General features: G+C 55.4%; 6 protein-coding genes across 6 annotated transcripts; 2 read left to right on the top strand and 4 right to left on the bottom strand.

Moving 5' to 3' along the window:
• Window positions 1-52: 52 nt before the first annotated feature.
• Window positions 53-919, bottom strand: CDEST_10378 (uncharacterized protein; the record flags this gene model as incomplete). Its single annotated transcript, XM_062926536.1, has 1 exon — window positions 53-919. The coding sequence occupies one exon, from the start codon at window positions 917-919 to the stop codon at window positions 53-55; it is 867 nt and encodes a 288-aa protein (XP_062782587.1).
• A 1,715-nt stretch (window positions 920-2,634) lies between these two features.
• Window positions 2,635-3,374, top strand: CDEST_10377 (uncharacterized protein; the record flags this gene model as incomplete). Its single annotated transcript, XM_062926535.1, has 4 exons — window positions 2,635-2,717; window positions 2,781-2,879; window positions 2,935-3,024; window positions 3,079-3,374. The coding sequence occupies exons 2-4, from the start codon at window positions 2,789-2,791 to the stop codon at window positions 3,372-3,374; spliced, it is 477 nt and encodes a 158-aa protein (XP_062782586.1). The 5' UTR covers window positions 2,635-2,717; window positions 2,781-2,788.
• Window positions 3,375-6,526: 3,152 nt separating this feature from the next.
• CDEST_10376 (Putative 2EXR domain-containing protein) lies at window positions 6,527-7,384 on the bottom strand (the record flags this gene model as incomplete). Its single annotated transcript, XM_062926534.1, has 2 exons — window positions 7,216-7,384; window positions 6,527-7,079 (listed from the first exon to the last, which is right to left on the bottom strand). The coding sequence occupies exons 1-2, from the start codon at window positions 7,299-7,301 to the stop codon at window positions 6,527-6,529; spliced, it is 639 nt and encodes a 212-aa protein (XP_062782585.1). The 5' UTR covers window positions 7,302-7,384.
• Window positions 7,385-7,605: 221 nt separating this feature from the next.
• On the bottom strand, window positions 7,606-12,066 carry CDEST_10375 (Putative vacuolar protein sorting-associated protein Vps41/Vps8). The gene is made up of 4 exons (XM_062926533.1): window positions 11,502-12,066; window positions 10,419-11,446; window positions 8,605-10,369; window positions 7,606-8,551 (listed from the first exon to the last, which is right to left on the bottom strand). Exons 1-4 carry the CDS (start codon window positions 11,853-11,855, stop codon window positions 7,706-7,708), a joined length of 3,993 nt encoding a protein of 1,330 aa, XP_062782584.1. The 5' UTR covers window positions 11,856-12,066; the 3' UTR covers window positions 7,606-7,705.
• Window positions 12,067-12,531: 465 nt separating this feature from the next.
• Window positions 12,532-18,709, top strand: CDEST_10374 (Putative armadillo-like helical, anaphase-promoting complex subunit 1; the record flags this gene model as incomplete). The annotated part of the gene is made up of 3 exons (XM_062926532.1): window positions 12,532-15,592; window positions 15,644-16,107; window positions 16,163-18,709. The coding sequence occupies exons 1-3, from the start codon at window positions 12,685-12,687 to the stop codon at window positions 18,707-18,709; spliced, it is 5,919 nt and encodes a 1,972-aa protein (XP_062782583.1). The 5' UTR covers window positions 12,532-12,684.
• Window positions 18,710-18,714: 5 nt separating this feature from the next.
• On the bottom strand, window positions 18,715-21,633 carry CDEST_10373 (Putative proteasome component (PCI) domain, eukaryotic translation initiation factor 3 subunit E; the record flags this gene model as incomplete). Its single annotated transcript, XM_062926531.1, has 2 exons — window positions 18,715-20,860; window positions 20,959-21,633. 2 exons carry the CDS (start codon window positions 21,631-21,633, stop codon window positions 19,946-19,948), a joined length of 1,590 nt encoding a protein of 529 aa, XP_062782582.1. The 3' UTR covers window positions 18,715-19,945.
• Between the last annotated feature and the right edge of the window lie 147 nt (window positions 21,634-21,780).

The raw sequence follows: 21,780 nt of genomic DNA, 5'->3' as shown, positions 1-21,780 counted from the left end.
TCTGTAATAAAGTCTCATTCCTACACTGTGCTGTCTCCTCCGTCTCGTGTTCTCAACTCCGGACTATATCAAGGATCACATTGGACGTGCCGTATGGAAGGCTTCCAGAGGCGTCTCGTCTATAGCCCCCTTGCGCCAAGCCCTCCATAGCCAGGGTATGAATGATGTCGTCGATATGGGCCTCGAGCAGCATGGTGTGCATCTCTCCGACGTACTGCTGAACGCAGAGGACCTCCTCCACCTCCCACGCGTCGAAGTATTCGTTGAAGAGCAAACGCTGCTCGACGTAGCTGAAGAGCTGACGGCCGGGACGGGCTCGGATGACCTTGCTGAGGATCTCGAAGCGGCAGAAGCCTCTGATCAGACGGACGCGCTCCTCGGGCTCATACTCCCAGATGTTCATCTTCAGGCTGGGGTCCGCGCGGACTTTTCGCGACTCGTGAGCCCAGTCAGGCACGCGTATCTGGCCGTTAGTCGTGTCGATCGTCTGCGTGAGGGCGGCAAAGTCCTCGGTAAAGGGGATGACGACCTCGTCGATGAAGGTGTAGGCTGTCATCTTATCGGCGTCACTGGCGCAGTGGTAGAGGTCCTGGGATCTCCAGCTCTTGATATGGTCGTCGATAACCTCCTTCTTCTTTCTTTCGAGGGCAATGTGGGCAGTGCTTGGGAACATGACGACGGCGAGGGCGTCGTCGGTGAGCGCCCACAGCTGCGTCAGGCCGAGCTCAACCTCGAGGTACTTCTTCAGATACGAGCCTCCGTCGGTGAGGATGATCGTGTTCATGGCTGGAGACGCCTGGCTGATCGCGAGGATATTGTCTCGATGGTTGAGTCCTCGAAGGATCTGATTACGGATCTCGTAGGGGAACGAGTAGAAGGGGTCGCCGTCGAAGGCGTTGGCGTTGGCGTTGGAGTTCATGGTTCTTGACTTGTATATACTTGTCTGGACAGAGATGACTTGGCTCTGGAACAAGAAAACGATCAGTACCGTAAATAACAGAACCCATAGGGAAGAATTTGCCCAGCATACCTCTCGCCTTCTGGTAATTGTTGATGAAGATCTTGAGTCCTGACGCGAGACGGACTGACTGGGATAACTTGGTCCTGAAAACTCGATATCGTCAGTAACGCAAACAACAATACACAGAGATGAATTGAATGGGCATATTTCGTCTTCTTACGGGAACTGTTGAAGATCTTGAACCTTGACGCAATACTCGAGACTCGATAGACCTGAGCCTGGTGTGTATTTTGAGCAGCCAGAAAAAACAACTCCTCGGATTCGAGGCAAAAGATATCTATAGGCCTAAACGGGGCTTCCTATCGTTCTATGTGAGGCACTTATCTCATAATATCAGCACAATGGCTGTCAACAGCGCCCCGTAGTGAAAGTCACAATCTTTCTCTTTTGATTCTAAACAGCCAGATTCCACTACCATGGCCTTCCGCCATATTCTATAGGGTTAAAAATACTTTATCCAGCATAGAAGCAGTTATCTTTGCTCTGTGGGAGTTGTCTGCGCTGAAGGGGAGTTGATGGTCCCCTTTGATGAACATCCACGCTTCTGCATATCTGTTGTGATTTGCATGTCAGAAGAAATTTACACACTCAGTCATGCTTTAGTGAAAGCCCTTAAGCAAATGTACAGAATTTCAATAGCGTACTGAACTGAATCTGTTTTCCGGATGTAAGCTCTGTGGTATATCTTACTATTCTACTTTAAGTTCTTAGATGGAATCTGTTGTTTTCCAATGTTGCTCTTGAAACAGTCTATTGTCCCATTGCTCAGCAAAAGAAGTTACTCAGAATTGCTCCTCCTGTTTACAGCTCTTAGACGAAATCAATCACCGTTTTGTGTGGCTCTCAGTTAAATAAATTATCCTATTGCGCACATCAGTCCTTTGAACGGCATCTTTTGTCTCATTGCCCAGCTTTCAGACGGAATCCATCATGCTATTGCCTAGCTTTTGGACGAATCTATCGTCCGTCAGCTTAGCTCAGCCTCTCAGACGGAACTCATCGTCTTGATTTATAGCCTTTAAATGGAATTTGTTGTCCTTTGGTTTATCTCAACCGTTTGGACGGAACTTATTGTCTTAATTTACAGCTCTTGGACGACACTTCTCGTCCTACCTATGTGGCTCCCTCCCTTTTCTTCTCCCAAAAGTCCTTACTTACCTATTCTATCCCCTATGTGCTTTACCTAGTTCTACAGAACTACAATCTGTATCTCCTTATTTAAAGCTTTAATCAGATAAACAGTTAACCTCTATAACGCTAGTGTCAACTATCTCCCTAGTCTGCTCCCGCCCCTTTCAGAAAATGCAGCAGGCTACCCAACAGCTGTGAACCCTCCAGCCTTCACGGGGGAGCAGTCGACCCAGCGCTGAATCCCCAATCGGCCAATCACAAAATCCAGTCACACACAATCCCATATCCCGTCTCTTTCCTCCGTCTCTTGCCCCCGTCTCTTGCCTCCGTCTCTTGTCTCCATCTCTTGGGCGGATGAAAAGGGTTAGTCCCTTGAGTGATACCACGATCAGCCGGCTCTCCTCCCTTTCCTATAAATACCTCCCCCCTCCTCCCAACTTTCTCACACTTTCTCCTTTTCCTCTTCTTCACCCTCTCTCATCAAAATTTGCTTCGCAGCTTTCATCGAACAATCCCGCTCTCATCCATCAACAAAACATCTCAACCATCATCATCAATCATCATTGTAAGTCTTCATCCTCTCTCTCCCATACCATCCAAGGTTTCCTTCGTCTCACAGGCTTTTCAGCCATCAAGATGAAGACCACCCTCATTCTCGCCACTGCCTCTGGCATCGTTCTCGGCGCCTCTGGCGTCACCAACGATATCGCCCGCGTTGGCGCTATCGGTAAGTTTTTTCTACTTCGCCTTCGCTTGTTTCGTCCTTGCTGACATTCATCTAGACATCAACGAGCCTGTTCTCGAGCTCACCACCGTCCTTGACGGTCCGGGTGCCTACGTTCCCACCTCTGCCGGTGGCAATGGCATAACTGGTATGTCTCCTTCTCCCTCCTTCACAAATCCCGAGTTCTCATTATTTTCCACAGTCATTCAGTCGACTGTCTGTCGCCCCGTCATCACCCAGACCTGTGAGGTCATGAAGTTCACTTCTAGCATTCCCGTTGCTGAGGTTACCTCTTCTGTCTCTTCTGATACCAAGGCCACTTCGGCCACTGAGGTTATTTCCTCCAGCACCAAGCAGGTTGCTACTTCCACTTCTGAGACCATTCAGTCTACCGAGTCTTCTGGAACCATTCAGATTCCCAGCGCTACCGCTTTTGCCAACAAGGAGTCTGATGCCAACGGTCTCTGGGCTGGCATCGCGCTTCTGATGCTTCTCTAAGCCATTTCGCCTCGCTTCGCTTCTTCTCCGCATAGCAAAAAACTTCAGGTAGCATAGCTGATCGCATTGGAGGGAATAGCAACAAGGTTCGGAACGGAAGGAATCAGTCTCGGATAGGAGGTTTTGGAACGATGGCATAGCCGCACAGAGTCATCTTCGCTTTGGTTCACAGGAACCGGAATACAAAAACGAGCTTTTCGGCTCACAAATACCTGATTGATCCATAGGAATATGTGACTTTGCTTCTCAGAATAATTAGTTCTGCCATGAGCCAACCAGCAGCAATCTCTGAATTGAACTCGCGCAACGCGCCGCATCGGGCTGGTGTTGATATCCTGCCATACGTCTGCGTACATCGCGCGAAATGCGAGTGCCTTCCTCTGACCGAGCCGCATTTCGACCTCATACTTCCATCAGTAAGATCATTATTCAGTGCCTATGGGATTTACGGTATCATCCATGCCAACCGAAAAGCCTCTGCGTGGGATCTCGCGTAAAATAAAAGCTTTGATTACGCCCACAAAACCGCGTATCCTTGGAAGCAACTAGAAATAGAAAATTTTCTTTCAATGCATTCATGGTGTTCCCAGTGATTGATTGCTCCAACCCTTGGGGGAGTGCTTTCCCTGGATTGTGCACAAGTTGGTGGTGGTTCAACTGTAGTCGGCCCGCGGTGGGTCTTCGGGCCCTGCCGCTCCGAAAGCTTCGGCGCACAGTGGGCCCTAAGGCCGAGGAATTTCGGATATGACCCGGAACGCCAAAACATTTGAGAGTTTGCCGGAATTTTCTGATCGAAATCTTCTGGAAGCACTCCTTAGTATGTAGAGGTCGGAATTCTGTCGGCTGCAATGGCATCTTGCTGTTGAAACGGTGCTGCGATGCTTCACTGTCGATAGGGGCCTACGATTTCCTGTGACCTGCCGCTGCCGCTGGCTCTTGCCCGAGCTCGAAAGCCATCGGATTTGGCTTGAAAACCTAGCGTATGAGTTTTTGCCCTTTTGTCCTTGTTTATAATGTCTGTGCTTACTACCTCAATAGCTTCACACGCGAGGGCCGCCCTCACGAACGAAGAGTCGAAAGCTGTGTTGGGATATGCCGGGCCCCCCGGAATCGTCTGAGCTGCGATGCTAGGCACGATTCGAAGATTGCAGAAGCAATCCATGGGTTTATTGATGAGGCCCTTTTATGGCTATGCAACGGGAATCCAACGCTTCCTGGCACTAACTTTGCCCAAACGAACCAAACATCCAAGCACAGGAAGAACAGCAGCAAGCAGCTCGTGTCTCGACGCTCTATTTGCCTTCGCTCTCTTCTCACTCTTGATCCAAAGCATTTAACAGAAAAAGCTTCTTGTGGAAACCCCTCAAAAACGACAGTTCCCGAGCGACTTTCATGAAGCACGTTGACAGTGCCCTGCTCCCACTCGGCCATGAGAACGACCAGACGTCCGCTGTGAGAATTTGTCGCCAGGCAGTCCTGGGGCATATATGTTGATATATTCTACAGGAGTGCTTAGAGATGACTCGATGATACCCCAACAACAGAGGGTCCTGTCGGCAGCCCAGGACGGGAAGGCAGACGGACCGCCAATGGGCAAAGATGAGGGCCACAGCTCGAATTTCTCACGATGAGACTCTTTGCTAACCTATTTCTTCGTTAAGATTCAGGCGTTTTCAGATCGCAGTGAGACTCTTCTCGAGCCAAGAAGTCGCCTTCGGAAGCTGGTTCTAACACCGCCAGGTACGTTGAACATCAAGTAAGCTTCCAAATTGGACACAGCTCACGCATTTCTGATCTCCCACTAGACAGACTCTTCCTCAAATTCTGACAGGCCGACGCGATAAGTGGCAACTCTTTCTCCACTCATCCGGCGGCTAGAAAAGACAAGGAAGTCTTCAGGGAACACAGAATCACCGCGAGTGTTCTTGGAGGAGGCCGGATTTATGACGAGAGCCGGTGATGCTGGCACATCGTCAAGGGAATTACCGCAGGGCAGCACCAGTGACATGGGTATAGCAACAGGGTCTCCATGGGATGCGCAGCTGAAGGAGCCGCTGCCTCTCATTTGTTGGTCAACAAACGATGGGTAACCTAGAAGGCGTCGCTGTCGCGAGAGCGATGAGCGGAGGTCCAGGAAAAGACAAGAAGCACACTGGCTGGGATTTCGTAACCAGGTTCTTCTACTAGACGCTTTACTCCTCAGGGATTTCCACTCGGCACAGAATTATAGCTTGGAAATTTTGATGTCTCCTTGTCGTAAAGGTACTAGCCTTCAAGAAGGGCAGTTGTTGTGCCGTAACAGCCAAGTACCCTGGAAGCGCCGTCCGAAACAGTCATGGGGACCGTGTTACTCAAGCTCTCTACATAGACACTTTTTATGGTTACAGAATACTAGCAACTTTCATGAAGACGGATAGTGGCGTTGAAACAGATTGAAACCGGCTTAATTCTTTGCTTAAGTCTCGAGATGCAGGCTCGAAGCAATCGTTATCCAAAATTGGGATATCCACCAACCATCGGCAGACGAGCAGGCTTCTTCGATGAGCCCATCCATGAGTCGATATCGACTAGATAAAAATACTGGAAGCTGTGGTACCTATTTATCATTTAGCTAGGCGTACGAGAGCAAGCAGATGCCATTACTTTTCGTCTTGGCCAAGACATCGAGCTGGGCTGCCCCGTTCAGCGCAACTGCCAGACTTACTTACAATTATAGACTGAAGAACATGGAAGCAGCTATAAGTGTGGTGGCACTGACACTCACTATTCCCTGCATCATCCCCGACCTGCGAACGCGACGTGATGTCCATGTCCGTGACAACTCTTTCGAAGCAAGATCTTGAAAGATAGCAACGAGAGGCCGGAGGCTCACCCTGTTGATCCCCGGACCCTAGATCTGGTCCAGATCTGGTGGCACTTCGACGCCTGTCTGTGGTTCTGTCACGCGGGACCAGAAAAGTTCCGAGACCAGCCATCAGCTTTAAGACAGTCAAGCAGATCAGGCGCCGAGACAAACAGCAGCCATTTTAGCAACGGGGCCAATGTTTCAGAGTCACTTCCCTGGCAATCTGGTCATATCTTGAGTTCATTCATATATGGTATCGTCAACAGCATGTATCCCATCAAGGCCTCCGCCCCGCCACACCCCGCCATCAATTCGGCCTCCCAACACCAATATCAACCTTCCTCCTCTCGACGACCTCACAAACCCAACCCCCCAGCGCATCGTCTGCCTCCCCGCGCCGTCCCCTCCCCTTCCCTTCCCAGAACCAAACGACCTCCAACCCGCCCAGCACGCCCCTCACCCGCCGGCTCAGGTTCCCGAACCCCCTGACCCCACGCACGCAGACCTCCCTCACAGCCCTCCGCTGTGCGAGGCCCATCCGCCGCTCCGTCAGCAGGTACCGCTCCATCAGCCCGGGCGTCTGCCAGCTCCACGCGCACTCGCGGTACGGCAGCAGCTCCGTCTCGTGGTACAGCTGGCGGCACACGCGCACCAGCAGCGTCAGCCCCCGGCTGAGCACGTGGCGTGGGCCGTGGTCCCAGGGGTTCGCGGCGGGCCGCAGCGCGACGCAGTGGAAGGTCGAGGTGCGCGGGTCGTGGCGCACGTGGATGCGGCGCGCGGCGAGGAGGAGGCGGTAGATCTGTTCGCGGATCTCAGGCGGGAGGCGGAGGAGCGGCGACCGGGCGCGATTCAGGTCCCATCTGTCGCAGTCGTGCGTTAGCAAGTTGACCTGTCCTTGTCGTCGGTATCGCATTTCCCGGGCGTCTCTCTTGGCGACCACGACGGATGGACGACCTGCAGGCGGTCGCGACAAAGGGGGGGCACAGATGTACTCACAATGCAGATTCCCTAGAGCCCGGCTCAGGGAGGTACCCCAAGACTCCGTACCTTTGGTGACCTTTTCCATACTTGGAAGAATGCATGGATGGGGGAGGAGGTTGCTGCAGCTCGACGCCACCACCAAGGGGCGAGGTTGAGGTTGGAGAGAGAGAGAGCAATGAGTGACATGTCGAAACCGGGTGATGCGGGCGGGAGACGCGTATGTGGGGCGCAGAAAGTGGATCTATCGACCGAGTCCGTGCTCCGGCCGCCACAGCTAACCGGGACTGAACTTGTCAGAGTACCCGATTCCACCTGGTTACCACACAGACACGAGAAGGGAATCACTCCAAGGCCGATAAGTCATATGAAGAACATCCATAACTGTAATAGTACATCGACCTTCACATTCAGTACAGGGACAATGGATGGGGTGTCAAAAGATGGCTTCGCCGCCGTATGCTCGTCACTCGCTAGTATTACAGTAACCCTTACACCGGTAGCCCCCTTACGCCGGCACCTCAGCCCCGTGGGTGCATACAGGACATCCCTCCCGTATCCGATCCTTCAGTAGGCGCGCGTGGGTGACCTTGGACCCGACCCGGTACCCGCTACGAATGGATTCCTCGCTGTTGATCCCGTAGTCGGCTTCCTGTCTCTTGCCGGGGTACAGCATCTCCAGCAGGTGGGACAGATGGAAGACGTGCCCGCAGGCGAAACCGACCAGTGTCTCCATCTCGTACTCCGTGAAGGGCTCGTGGCACTGCGCACAGTGGCCCGGCTTCGATGGCTCGTGGCTGTGGCCCGGCTGCTCGGCCTTGGGCGCCTTGAAGAAGCTCTCCTCCACTTCCTCTGCACTGATGGGCGGGTGCACCACGTCCCGAACCTGCACGTCCACATGGTCCGTAGACTGGACGACCAACTCAAACTTGATGCCCTTGCGTTGCCCGCTGCGGAGGTCGTTCTGCGCTGAGGCCACTTCGCTTCGAAGCACTCGCGCGACGCCTAAGCTGATACTGTACTGGATCTCGTGTTCCTTCATTATGTGCTTCAATCCCTCCCTCAACCCTTGTATCTCCAGTCCTTCCGGGATGCGGCGGACGAGCTTGATTGGATTGATGGCCGTCCCGACCTCCTCGAGGAGTCCCTGAATGAAGCTCGGCTTGTCCATGCTATAGTCGAGCAAGTCGTCCCAGAGATCGGGGTCGTCCTGTTGCTTTGCGAACTCAATCGCTTTCTTCACGTCTTGCAGCCGGTCGATGATGAGATAGAGAGCACGCTTCATCTCTCCCGTCTTGGAATATAGATGAACCAGTTCGTCGTAGTACTTGTACTTTTCGCACTCTTGCACGGCCTACGATCGTTAGCAACCAAAAAAGCATGTGCGCGATGGCACTGGTTTCTTACCTTCTCGAACTTGTATGAAGTTGACGACTTCAGAAAGCTCATCAAGAGCGGTTGCTCCCACTTGGCAAACAGTTCAACAGCAAGATCGGCGAATTCGTCGACCTGCGACTGGCTGTCCATCAATAGCCTGTCTCGGTTCTCGCCAGAGTGCTCCTCAAGACCCTCACCCTTGTACAGGGCACGGAGGTAAAAGAACAGGTAAAGCATCAGATCTTGTTCTTGAAGCTGCGACACAACCGCCGATGGCTTGACGAGACCATGCTGCGCCTCGTCAACCAGCAGCGTGATGGCTTCTGACGTAGCCGCTTCCAGGTCGGCCTCCCGGAGAAACTCGCGCTTGTTGTTGGGTACTCGCAATCCGATGAACCCAGGAATGTCGTCCGTGACCGCCTCAGCCAGGTGGTTGTCGCGAATCAGCCTGAACGCCGAGTCTGCGTCTTGGAGCTTGATGTAGCATTTGAGCGACTCTCGAAAACGGCCGTTCGCCTCGTGTAGCCGCGCCAGCGACTCCATGACAATCTTCCAGTCGCGGCCCTTTTCGCCACCCTCAACGCTGTCCTCGCGGACGTTGCGGTATTTGAGCTGGTTCTCCAGCGCAGTGGTGACTGTCTTGATATCAAAGAGATCGGTTGACCAGCGGTCCAGCAATTCTCTGAAGCGGAGCTTGTCCACTTGTATGTAGTGGTTCAGGACGACTTCGTAGATGGTACCGGGGATAGGCGGATACATTGGCTCAGAGGGAATGTAGTCTGTGATCTCGTCAAACTTGTCGGCACCTGCAAACGTCCAGACCCATTTCTCCCATCTCTCCGAGGATCCAAGCACTTTGCCGCAGACCTTACCGGCCTCGGCCCAGTTGCCGGCTTCGATTAGCTCTCGTATCCACAGCTCACCAATGCGTCTCTTCTCTTTTTGCGCTGACGAGTTCGGGTGCCTCGCCAGTCCCGTGGAACCCATGACTGACGAGGTATCGTAGGGATCGTCCAGAACATCGTCTGGACTACTTTGGTTCCTATCCGGCGTTGTCGGGACAAGCTCATGAAGGTTCTCTGGGGGAGAGGCCATAATCTCGGGATGCTCATCCAACAACTCCCATGCCTTTTGGTACTCCTGGTGCTCCAACAGCCAGCCCAGATGATCACCAAGGTCTCGTTTTGTTGCGAGTATAAAGTCAAAGGGGCTGTGTATGAAGATCTTGACTCCGGGCTTGACAAGGTTGGGGTGGACAGTCGGTGTCCCAGACCTTCGGCCGCCACTTGCGGAACTCGGAACCTGCGAGCTCGAGACACCATCTCCGCTGTTCCCGCTCCTGATGCTTGCGCCCGAACTGAACAGCGTCCTTGGATTGATGGCCGCATTCCACATGTCGGAGCCAAAGCCGGTGATGGCTTCCAAAGCTCCCCTGGACGAGGCCACAGCGGAAGCCGCGTTTTGCGCTGGTAGCACCCCGAGATGGTAATCGCCCGACGATAGCCTCTCATATCTGCTCACGCTGAGGCCGTCTTTGTCGATCTCGGCTTGCGATTTGAGGTCGATCAGCCGAAGTTCAGGCGGAAGGTTATTCTGACGCCTCTTTATGCCGCCTGATGGCTCGCTCCCGCTTGTAGTCGACGAGATCTTGGACTTGTGACCCCTGGTGACTTTGTCGTCGTCACCGTCCTTGCTATCGTCATCGTCGTCATCGTCCGGCAATACATATGCTAATACAAGGAGAAGGTTTTGGGTATATAACGAAATTCCAGAAATGATGCAATCCATGCGAAGGCTGTAGTGTGTCAGTCTTCGGCCAAACGAAGCTCCTCCGGTCAACTTACTGCTTCGCTATTTCGGCGCGGCCAATGGACTTCTCGCCGGCTCGCTTCCCAGTGCCAACACTGCCAGGATGGACGTGAATGATCCATATCGTCCCGCCCCAGCCGACAAGGAGCCTTTCGATCTTTTTCGTACTCGATACTGATTGTTGCTTCAAGCTCTCGGATGCTGGTGTTGTAGCTACGTCTGCCCTTCCGGGCTCACCATCTTCGGTCTCGACTGCCTGCTCGTCAATCCATTCGGCGCGGCCTTTCCAGACGCTGGCCATGGTCTCCCACTCGTCTGTTTGGGGGCGATCCACGTGCCCGATTCGCTTCCAGGCATCATCGGCGTCGGCACTCTCGAGGTGAAGCTTGGAGCGCATAATCTTTACGCCGTGCTCGTTGAGCCAGACCACGTATTTACCCGACAAGGACCATTTGATAGTGTTGATGGTGCCTTCGCCGGAATGCAAAATGGTATCCTTGCCTGTGTTCGTTCCTAAGCCCATACTGCCCAGCCATCCAGACGCCGTAGCGGCCGCGGTGCCTACAGTCGTTGAGGTACTTCGACCGGCTTGCCCGCCGGAAGTGAGGATGAGTTGGCCGGCAAGTCCACCAGAAAGATAGGTTCGATCGTTCTTGTAGTCAGGGGACAGGGCTACGGCTTGTACTGGGCGGGCGAAGTTGCGTAACTGAACATCTTTCGTGTCTACGAGGGAGAAGACGCAAACGTTGCCATCCATTGACGAGGTGGCTATGTGGACGTTGTTCGAAGGGGTGTTTGGGACTGGCGAAGGCTCCTTGGGCCGTCTCGATGCAGCGGCTGGCGAGCTGCCTGACTGGCGGGAAGCTGGACGCTGCTTTGCTACATTCTCTGCAGCTTCGGCTGCCAACCTTTGAACGGCTTCGGACCTCGCCGTCGGCAGGGGGGGCGGATTAGGAGAGATGGAGATACTGGTGATGGAGGCAGAGTGGGCGTGGTAAACTCGGAGGGACTGGAACATGGGTAGTTGGATCACGTGGATGTTGCCGTTGTGTGTCCCTATGATCTTCTCACGGTCAGCATGCGTACGCTGAGACGATGTATGGGGAGGATTGCGGTACCATCTTATCACCAGCAACAAGGAACGAGCTCGTAGCATCACCATTGCGGTAGATGGGGCCCAGGTGTTGTGTGAGACGGGCGTACTTGAGTCTAGGCTCCTCGTCCTCATCGTCCTCGTCGTCATCTTCATCTTCCTCATCGTCATCATCGTCGTCCTCATCGCTTTCCTCCTCCTCTTCCTCCTCATCGTCACGACTGGCGGAGTCACCGCCTCCGGTCTCCTTGCCAGCCGTCTCCGCAGCAGTTTCCCCAGGGGCGTTGACGGAAGTGCCGCCATTCTCGGCAACCTCAGGTCCCTTTCCCTTTTGCGCGGCGGTGGGAGGATCGCGATCGGAGTCGGATGCGCCCGTCATTATGCCAGATGTGCCGTCAACTCGAGCTTCGCAGTGGCATGGTCGGTCGGTCGAGTGTCGATTGGAGGGAGGTGCTGCTCCTGATTAGACTGAAAGATGCGGCGGAAAAATGGCAGAAGCTACCCGAAGCTTTGGATTGGGATTCGGCGAGCTCCTGAGGGCGAGCGTACAGTCGCAGACGGTCAATCTATGGTAGCTTAAGGTAGCTTAGCTCAAAAAGACGTGGACGGACGGTGGTGCTGCGCTGGTCTGCAGCCGTCTGCTACGTCACGGGGCGTGTTTGGTACGTACCTCGGAGACCTGAAGGAGAGAGCTGGCCGCCCGGAGCTTCTTTTCTTCGGCTGGGAGTACATCGTACGTTACCTCCAAGATGCTTATTCCTGTCCAGTCAGGTGTCGCGTTGAGTGGATGTGTTATGAGCTTGTCTTCGGCTTAGTGGTCCAATCAGATATGCAGGGTGAGATGCCCCTCCCCCACTTGTAGGTATGTAGTACCTGGGGAGGTACCTCTGTTCCATCGAACAATCCCCAAAGCTTAGAATTTAGTGACCAGAAGCTGGCCCCGGTGCCACTGAGTGTGTGCTCTGGGCCGCTATGGTGGGAGAAGCTCTGCTAGCAATCGCGTGTTTGGCTGCAGCTGGGACGCGACTCCAAAAAAAGAAAAACGAAGCATCACCATCGAGAAAATAATCCGCCACGACACACAATACCTACATAGACGCCACAGCCCCGCGGTTGCCATGGCCATCACTCTCTTGTAGGCTTCCACACCCCTTAGGACCTTCTGGCCAGACGTTGCTGCACCTTCGTCACACACATGGGGGATCGCAATGGCGTCAGTTAAGTCTTTGGGGCTGCACCAGCCTAGCGGCCTCCATCACGCGGCCCACGAAGATGCACCGCCCTCGACATATTCCTGGGAGATCTCGACTGACCCCGATCACAACGAGTACGACGATACATGCGAAATCGAGGACGAACTGCTGGTCACCAAGAACTGCGTTGTCTGGAGCCGAGGTGCTGTGTTCCGTAAGTCGTACAAGTTCGACCTCGAACAGGAGCCCGTCACCCAGGCCCTCCTTGCTTCCTTTCCCACCGCCGACGACATCAAGGCGAACGATACAAAGAAGAAGCCGTCCACAAAAACCAGCGAGCCTCGCCGCCTGTCCCGAGCCTTGGTCGTCTTCCTGCGCACTCAAGCCCACATCTACTTCCTCTCCGGCACGAGCCATGTCGTTCACATGCCTTTCGAGGTCGAGGCTGCCTGCGCAGCACCTCAAGGAGTCATAATCCAGCGCAAACAGAGAGGCGACAGCACCGCACCCGCCTCCCTCAAGTTCCCGAAAGTTCCGCCCAACTCCTTCGTCTCCTCGCAGATCACCGTCACCTCTCCTCGAAGCTCACAGCACACTGTCTTCTCCGTCGAGGGCCTGAACAAACCAAAGCACCTGCCCTTGGGTCTAAGCTCGACCCTGGGAAACATGTGGGAGCCGACGTTGGAACAGCCGAACTCGCACTGGCCGCGCTTGGTGTCTCTGCTGGACCCTTTGCAAGAGCTCGGGCTCGTGGTTACTCGACCGGACGGCGCTGCCGGGGAAAAGAGGAGGAAGAGCTCGCCCAAGTCGCCCTATTTCCTGGACCCCGCCGAAGAAATTCTACACATTGAGGAGATCAAGCATCCCGGCGCACCCAAGACCAAGAACTTGGAACCCCTGATACTCGCCGTCACCATGAACCGGGAGGCCAGCACCTATGCCGTGTGGAGAGTTGCCTACATCAAAAACGAGGACCCCTTCATCGGCCGCCTTAAGAAGGACAAGAGCAGGGCAGAGCGTCGACGAAGCTCTATGCAGCCGCACTTTGCCAGCGGCGCCACGACCCCGGTGCAGACAAACTTTCGTGAGAGCTTTGGGGCTCCCTTGCCGGGGAAAAGGTCGAGGAAAAGCGAAAAGACTGAAAGGCTTGACAAGGTCGAGAAGCCTCTCGATCTGGTGTCTTCTTTCGACCTGGATAAAGAGTCTGGCGCCCATAGAAGACAATCGCGGCGAGTGAGTTCGATGCTGGCTCGTGCCGACCTTTCTGCATCTCAGGAGCGTTCAGTCTTCTCCGAGCAGCCCTTGATCCCAGCCCATGGCGGATCAAAACGGATCGAGTCTTACGGTAGCCAAGGACCTAGGCTTAGTGGTGGCTACGGCTCGTTCAACTACAACCAGACCATCCATCCCAGCCTCGGGAGCTTGCTGGAGGCCCCGATTGATGGGGTGCTTGAAGAACTGCGAGCCGGCGGGGATTTCGAGGGCTTCCATAGCATGGGCCTGGACGACCACGTTTTCGATGGCATTTCCCAGGAAATGATGTTCACCAAGATCCAGACCATCTCGCTAGACAACTCCAACGTGCGCTACTCGCTGTCAAAGCAGCCGGCTCGCGAGCACTGCAAGGTCTTCATCCTGACAGCGCCCCAGTTCGCCCTAGACGACCCCCTGCGCGGCGAGCTGCTCATCGGAATTCAGGACTCTCTCGATAAGCGACTGCAGCTCCTGACAATTGATCTCCAGCGAGGACCGCGCTTCCTGGTGCCACCGAAGCCTGGCAAGAGCTCCACGTCGTCTGAAGACCCCGTCCGGCTGGCTTGCGGCGCGCTTCGCCGAGCTCACCATGTTGTAGACTCGTGCAAGGTGACCGACGGCGACATATCCGTTATCCTAATCCTGTCTGAAGGACATGAAGGCCGCAGGGAGCTGAGCATTCAGGCTCCATGGAGCCAGATCACCCCCATCAATCTCCCGCTAATGTCTCTGGAAAATGTTCGCAGTCTACACTACCGAGGGCGTGTCGTCGACAGAGACGTTCGCCACCGCAAGTCGGAAGTCGTCGAGGTTGCTAACGGCCACGTCGGCGGACTCAAGTACTCCAAAGCTAGGGGGGTCGTCGACATGGTTGATGGCGAAGATAGACACCACCAGATCCAAATACAACTCCAGCCTCGAAACCCGCAGGTGCGCAAGGTGCTGGACGCATGTCGGAGCATTCTCCCGGCAACGCATGCCGAGAAGATCTTTCCCGGCTGGTGGCACATCATGATATGGGTCAAGAGCGAAGAGTTTGAAGTTGCCGACGCAGAATGGTCATCGCTGGTGATTCTGCTTTTGACCATCTATCTCGCTCTCGGAAAGACAAAGCCAGCGCAAGACTCTCCGACCAAGCCATCCAGAGGCAGAAGACGACCTCAATCCGGCTCCTTTGGGTCAATACAAAGCCTCGAGGACTGGAACACGCTACATCTATACGAAACCCCCAATGCTCTGGGTTGTCCCAGCTGGCAGCAAACCAAGGCTTGGGATTGGACCCTCGATGAAGACACTAGTGACGACACGGAGAACATCATCAGCCCAGGCCTCAAGGAGTCTAAGTTCATGTCTACACACGTCCAGTACGCCAAGGGATACCTGGCATCTCCGCTTGGCGAAAAGGCCGTCGGCGAAAATGGCTATCTGCCAACCGGGCAACAACGCAGCGCGGAAAACCGTGGGAACGCCGCTTGGAACATATTAGTTGCACTTCACCTCCTTCTCGAGGAACAGAAGCTGGATATCATGACTCCCGAATACGCCTCTCCGGGAACAGCCCCACTGCGTGTAGTCACTTGCCAGATTGCTCGCTGGCTTGGATGGCACAATTTCGTGGCCATGTATGAGCTGGGGATCCAGGAAGAGCTGGATCCTCGTTACGACTCAGGTCAGCAACACCTTCATAATCAGGAACTCATGATGCTAATCTCAACCACAGAGCTCCGCCTCGAAGTTCCCCTCACCCAGCCCTCTGGTGTTGATTTTGACGTCTTTCACTGGATCCAGACATGCCTCGCCACTGGACAGTATCATCCATTCCTGACACTAGCCAATCTTTACCATTCACAACCGGTAAAGGCCGAGCAGGATCATCTCAAGGATTCGAGATGGACCCCCATTACCCCAAGGACCTTCATGTTCAAACGTTTTTTTGAGAAGCTCACGCCAAAGGGCAGCCCTGCCAGCATGGTTGAGGCCATGCACTTGGCGGGCATCAGCAGCCGAGTCCTTGAGACACTTCCTGAAGCTGTGCTTACACCATTGAAAGATTCCATATCGAGATGCCAAGCCCGGCCGCCTGCTTCATGGCCCAAAGATCTGCTGGAGCTTGTCAACCGTGGCGATATGAGCATGATACTGGCACCTACCAAAAACCTGCAAAAGAGCGGTGCTAACATTCTTGTACGTTATCTGTGAACCCACTATGTCCGTGCGTGTCGATATTGACTAGTAACAGACGCCTACGCACAATGCGGCGTGGGACTATCGTACCATCTGCCAAAGCGTCAACGAATACAACAATATTGGCTACGACGAAGGCGAGGGTACCGAGCGGCAAGCCGTCATCCGAGCCCTTTTCAACGAGGACCGCCGTCTCAACGAAGCCCAAAATCTCTTATCAACCCACAGGGCCCGCGTCGTCCGCCTTGAAGCCGACCCAACGTGGTCGGAAAGCGAATACCTCGAGAGGCAAAAGGAACTCGTGTCCAGGATAGCTACCGGCACTCTGGCCATCCCCGCCGGCCGAGCTCTTCTATACTACAGCTTGCGATACCCGTTACTGACGCAGAAGTTCCACGTGGCCGGATTCAACCTCAACTGCGTCGTCCGTCCGACCAACGTCACTGTCGGCGTTGACAAGACACTGTTCACAGAGGACAAGGTCTGCTGGGGGTTTTTCCACCAAGGCGTGGCCGCTGGGCTCGCCATTTCACCACAGGCCAAGGGCATCGACACGTCATGGATCCTGTACAATAAGCCTGGCCACGATCTAAGTAACCGCCATGCCGGCTTTTTGTTGGCCCTGGGTCTGAATGGACATCTCAGGGGCATCGCCAAATGGGTCGCTTTCAAATACCTGACACCCAAGCACACAATGACCTCTGTTGGTCTCTTGCTCGGCCTCGCGGCGTCCTACATGGGCACTATGGACTCTCTCATCACCCGACTTATCTCGGTCCACGTTACTCGCATGCTGCCTCGAGGGGCCGCCGAGCTGAACCTCTCCCCGCTGACGCAGACGACCGGCATCATGGGCATCGGCTTGCTCTATTATAACAGCCAACACAGACGCATGAGCGAGATTATGATGTCCGAGATCAAGCATGTTGACGAAGAAGACGAGGACGAACCCCTTCGCAGCGAATGCTACCGCCTGGCGGCCGGTTTCTCGCTCGGTCTCATCAACCTCGGCAAAGGGAACGACCTCCGCGGGCTCCACGACATGAAGCTTACCGAAAGTCTCGTAACGATCGCGACTGCCACGAAGAAGGTGGAAATGGTGCACGTCTTGGACCGAGCAGCCGCGGGCGCGGTCATGGCGTTGGCTCTGATATTCATGAAATCCGAGGACCAAATCGTCGCCCGGAAGATCGACGTACCCGAGTCCATCGTTCAGTTCGACTACATCCGGCCCGATATCCTGCTCCTGCGCACTGTCGCCAAGAACTTGATCATGTGGAACAAGATCCAACCGACGTTCGCATGGATCCTCGAGAGTCTGCCCAAGGCATATCGTAACCGGCACAAGCTGGTCAACACGTCGAGGCTGAAGAGTACCGACCTCCCCTTCTTCAGTATCATCACCGGAATCTGCTTCTCAATCGCGCTGCGTTACGCAGGCAGCGCATCTACGAGGGTACGAGACCTTCTGATACACTACCTCGACCACTTCATCCGCATATCCCGGTTGCCCGCCACGCAGCGCCCACCGCCCCATGACCATCCCATGTATGACGAAGAGCTGGCTCGTTCCAACGCCCGCATGTGCCAGGACGTGCTTGCGCTCTCGGCCTCTATCGTCATGGCCGGAACCGGCGATCTCGTCGTGCTCCGTCGCCTCCGTCTGCTGCATGGCCGAGACGACCCCGAGACCCCGTACGGCTCGCACCTGGCTGCTCACTTGGCCATCGGATCGCTGTTCCTCGGATGCGGGACGGCTACCTTTGGCACAAGCAACCTGGCCATCGCCAGTCTGCTCATTGCATTCTACCCCGTCTTCCCGACATCTGTTATGGACAACCGATCTCACCTTCAAGCATTTCGCCACTTCTGGGTCTTGGCAACGGATCCTCGCTGCCTCGTGGCCAAGGACGTCGCCACGGGCCAGCCAATTTCGGCCCCTATCGAGATCCGCCGGAAGAGCACAGGGGAGCCGGACGACGCCGAGACGATCGCCACCGTCCGCCAGACGCCCTGCCTCCTGCCTCCCCTCGGCGAGATCGCGAGTATCCGCACCAACGCGGGCCCGGCATTCTGGGACCTCGAGATCGACTTTGAAAAGAACCCCTCGCTCGTCGACGCCTTCCGGCAGAACCAGAGCCTCTACCTCCGCCGGCGTCCGGCGCAGGAGGCCCCGTTCACGTCGACGCTGCGCGCCCTCGGCCGTGACGCTCTCGCCGATATCACTGACAACGGCCGACAGGATCCCCTCGAGTGGGTGTTTGGCCTCGATGCCCTTCGCGACCTCACGTACGCCGAGCGCGCTACGGTGCTCGACCGGACTACCAACTCGGACGGCGTCGCCAGCGAGAGCTCCGGGTCCGCGGTTGACTCGCGGCTCGTGCTGCAGCGCAGCATGGACGGGTCGTCGAGGGAGCGACTGCTCGGGCTCAAGATGCTGTTCGAGTGGGCAGACCGCCGCGCGCAGCTGGAGGGTAGCTCGTGGGCCCAGGCTAAAAGCGGCGGTGGCGAGGGGGAGAAGAGCCAGGAGTGGTGGATGAGGGATAGTGTTGTCGAGGAGCTCAAGGGACGGGTGTTCATGGCCGGGCGCGATGGGCCGTAGAGTCTGTGGACGTAGATGTGAACAGACGGCCCGGTCATGTTTCACGGGCCGTTGGTACCATGGATCATTAACATTATGAAGAAACGCCTGACGAAAATAAAAGCATTTGCTATCCTCCCTAATGCTTCGTCGCCCCGTTGACGAATTTTCAGAATAGTGGCCTAACGATGTCACGTCGAAAAGAAGGAGACTGCGGGAACGTCAAACCCAGTAAACGGCCGAGAGGCCTCTCGTTTTCGGCCTCCATCCTCATCTGTAATCCCTGGCAGTCCGGGAAGACTCGGCGGGTAGGGGCTTCGGGCGTCTCATTTGAACTCCGTTGCTAACACACGCGAATATCTGTCTCAACTTCACAACACAGAAGCGGGTGTGTAGGATACATCCTCACTCAGGAAAGGGGACCTTGCTAATAGACTTCAATAAAAAAAGAGAAAAGGGAGTAGGGAGGTGGAATCTCTCACTCTCTAAACCACCCCCATGACTTCTTTTACAAGCCCCATTCGTTCGGTTCGTCTTTCGTCTCCCACATTGCCCTTTAAACGAAGAGGTCTTCCCCTCCCGACCTCATCCCTCTTTTGCTTCCCCCTCCGATTTTCTTGCCCTGAACGCCGTGCCGATGCAAAAGAGAAAAAAGAGAAGTCTCGAGGGGGGGGGGAGGAGGGGGAGTGTAGGTTTGTTTTTCCCCCCCGTGATCGTGTCGCGTTTGGGAAAACAAGAGAAAATAAGAAAAGGAGTTCTATGAACAGGGCGGGGAGGGGGAGAGTTCTTGAATCCACGCAACGCGACCAAAGTCACTGTCACCTCACACCATCATCACCACTACGCCGCCACCAAAACACCACCCACTCAAGGCCGAGAGACCCCACAAAAGGCAACCTCATACTCCCGGCAAAACGGTCTCCGTCTCTGGGGTATTGGTCTCCATTGGGATGGTCTCTGATATTGCCCCTGGCGGTGAGGGTCACAAGTAGGAAGAGTAGTAGTCGTTGAAAGTTATAAAAAAGGGGGGGAACCCGAATTCTTTTCGATTCCTCTCTTCTCGGGTATTTGTGTGAGTGTGAGTGTGCGTGTGCAATAACAACCCCCTCCCCACCCCGCCATCCGGTCTTCTCTCATAAGTGTAGTGTGTGTGTGTATAAGTGTTATACGTGTGCGGGTGTTGTCATGCCATTACGCTGCCGCCGCTCTCTCTCCCCACCAGGCACCCGTCGTCATCGTCGTCTTCGTCTCCGTACCCTATTTGGAGACGGCGGCGGTGAGCACCTGGGTGCGGAAGAAGCCACCCTTGGTCTTCTCGATGACCTGCTGGTAGACGTTGTTGGGCGGGTGGTTCATAATGACGGTGCCCTCCTGGGAGTCGATCTTGGCATCGAGACGCGTCTCGCGGATGAGGTTGACGATCCACTTCTCGCCGTCATCCGGGTTCAGACCCAGCTTGGCCGAAAGGTCGCGGATGTTCATGCGGCTGAAGATCTTGCAGTAGCTCTCGCAGATGAGGTGGCGGGCGGCGTCAACGAAGGCGTCGGACGACGACATGAGGAAGAAGTCGGCGCGGCAGACCTCCTCGGCCTTGCGAAGGGCCTCGCGGGCGGCGTTGAAGTCGTGGGCGACGTAGAGGGCCGAGACGAACTCGGTGACGGGGTCGGCGTACTCGTAGGCCTCCTGGCGAACGTAGCGGATGACGTCCTTCATCTGCTTCTGGTGCAGCGACGAGTTGCGCGAGCGCGAGCGGCCGGTGATGACGGCGGCAATGAGGTAGCGCAGGACCCACGGGCAGGCGGTCTGGATGGTGTTGATGTAGGCGGCGGAGAAGAAGAGGTCCAGGATGGGCTCGCGCGCAGCCTCGTGGTTGAAGAGCGGGAACAAGGCCCAGTGAACGAGCATGGCGCGGTGGTCGAGCTGTGCGCGGGGGTTGTTGAAGAGCTTGCTGTCGATGCTCTCTTTGACCTTCATGATCTCCTCGACGGCCGAGTCCCAGTTGGTCGTCAGGATCTCGGACGCGAGCTTGCCCCAGGTCGCCGACGCGACGCGGTCGTTGTCGGTCGACAGCACACGGAACTGGTACAGAAGCTCTGCGGCGGCGCCGTAGTTGCCGCAGCGGAACTGGAACTGGCCGAACTCGTAGAGCGCGTTGACCATCTCGATGGTGACCTAGGTGGGTAAGGGACAGTCATGTTAGCCTTGCCTCTTCTTCCTATTCGTCTTTCGCCTCTTCTTCATCTTCTTCATTATCGGGTCCAACAACGTACATCGTGGTCCTTCTTCAAAAACTCCAAGTTGGCAACCTTGTCGCTGCGCAGGGCACCAACGACGTCCTCGCGGGTGAGCAGCTCCGAGATCTTGGCCGTGTCCTGCTCGTACTTCTCGAGCTGGGCAATGACATCGTTGCGCTTCTTGGCGTACTCGGCGGGTGCCTCACTGCCGCCGTTGAGCTCCTGGTACAGCTGGGCGACGTAGTCGGCCATGTTGGTGTCCTCGAGCAGCTTGATCTTGCCGGCGAGGATCTTGCGGGCCGTCTCGTCGTCGCCCTTCTCCTCGGCGCGGCCGGCCTCGAACTCGATCAGCGGGAAGACGAGGTGTCTCGACAGCTGCGACGCGACCTTGGGCAGGATGCTCTCCTCACCGAGGGCGGCGTAGACTTCCTCCATGATGGGCGGTTGTGTGGTGTGTGTGTGTGTGTGGGTAAGTGGGTGGGTGTTTGTGGTATCGAAACGGTGTAGACGGAATAGGGATTTCGTCGTCGGACTTTTTTTTCGATATCGGATCGTCAAAAGTCGAGGTATGGAATCGTCGCGAGAGAGAAGGGGGGGTGGTTGTGTGTGTGTCTCGTCGGCCGTCGGGTTCGGGGTGAGCTGCGCGAATCGTCTCTTTGAGCCTCTCGAATCTTTTCCTTCCGCTGAGGGGCACGAAAGAGTTTTGGGCATTTTCGCCAAACGACCTGGAATTGGTGGGGGGTTTCGTGCCGGGGTTTTCCCGTTCCGCCTAATTCGTTGAACCGGGGGGTTCAATGCTGAATGCTGACATAAGTGAAACTGGCGACGGGCATTTGGCAATGTGGAGACGAGAACCCC

The sequence above is a fragment of the Colletotrichum destructivum genome, chromosome 6 (genome assembly GCF_034447905.1).
Source record: "Colletotrichum destructivum chromosome 6, complete sequence".
Lineage (NCBI taxonomy): Eukaryota > Fungi > Ascomycota > Sordariomycetes > Glomerellales > Glomerellaceae > Colletotrichum > Colletotrichum destructivum.
Note: the sequence above shows the minus strand (reverse complement) of the source record. Positions and strands in the feature narration are given on the sequence as shown.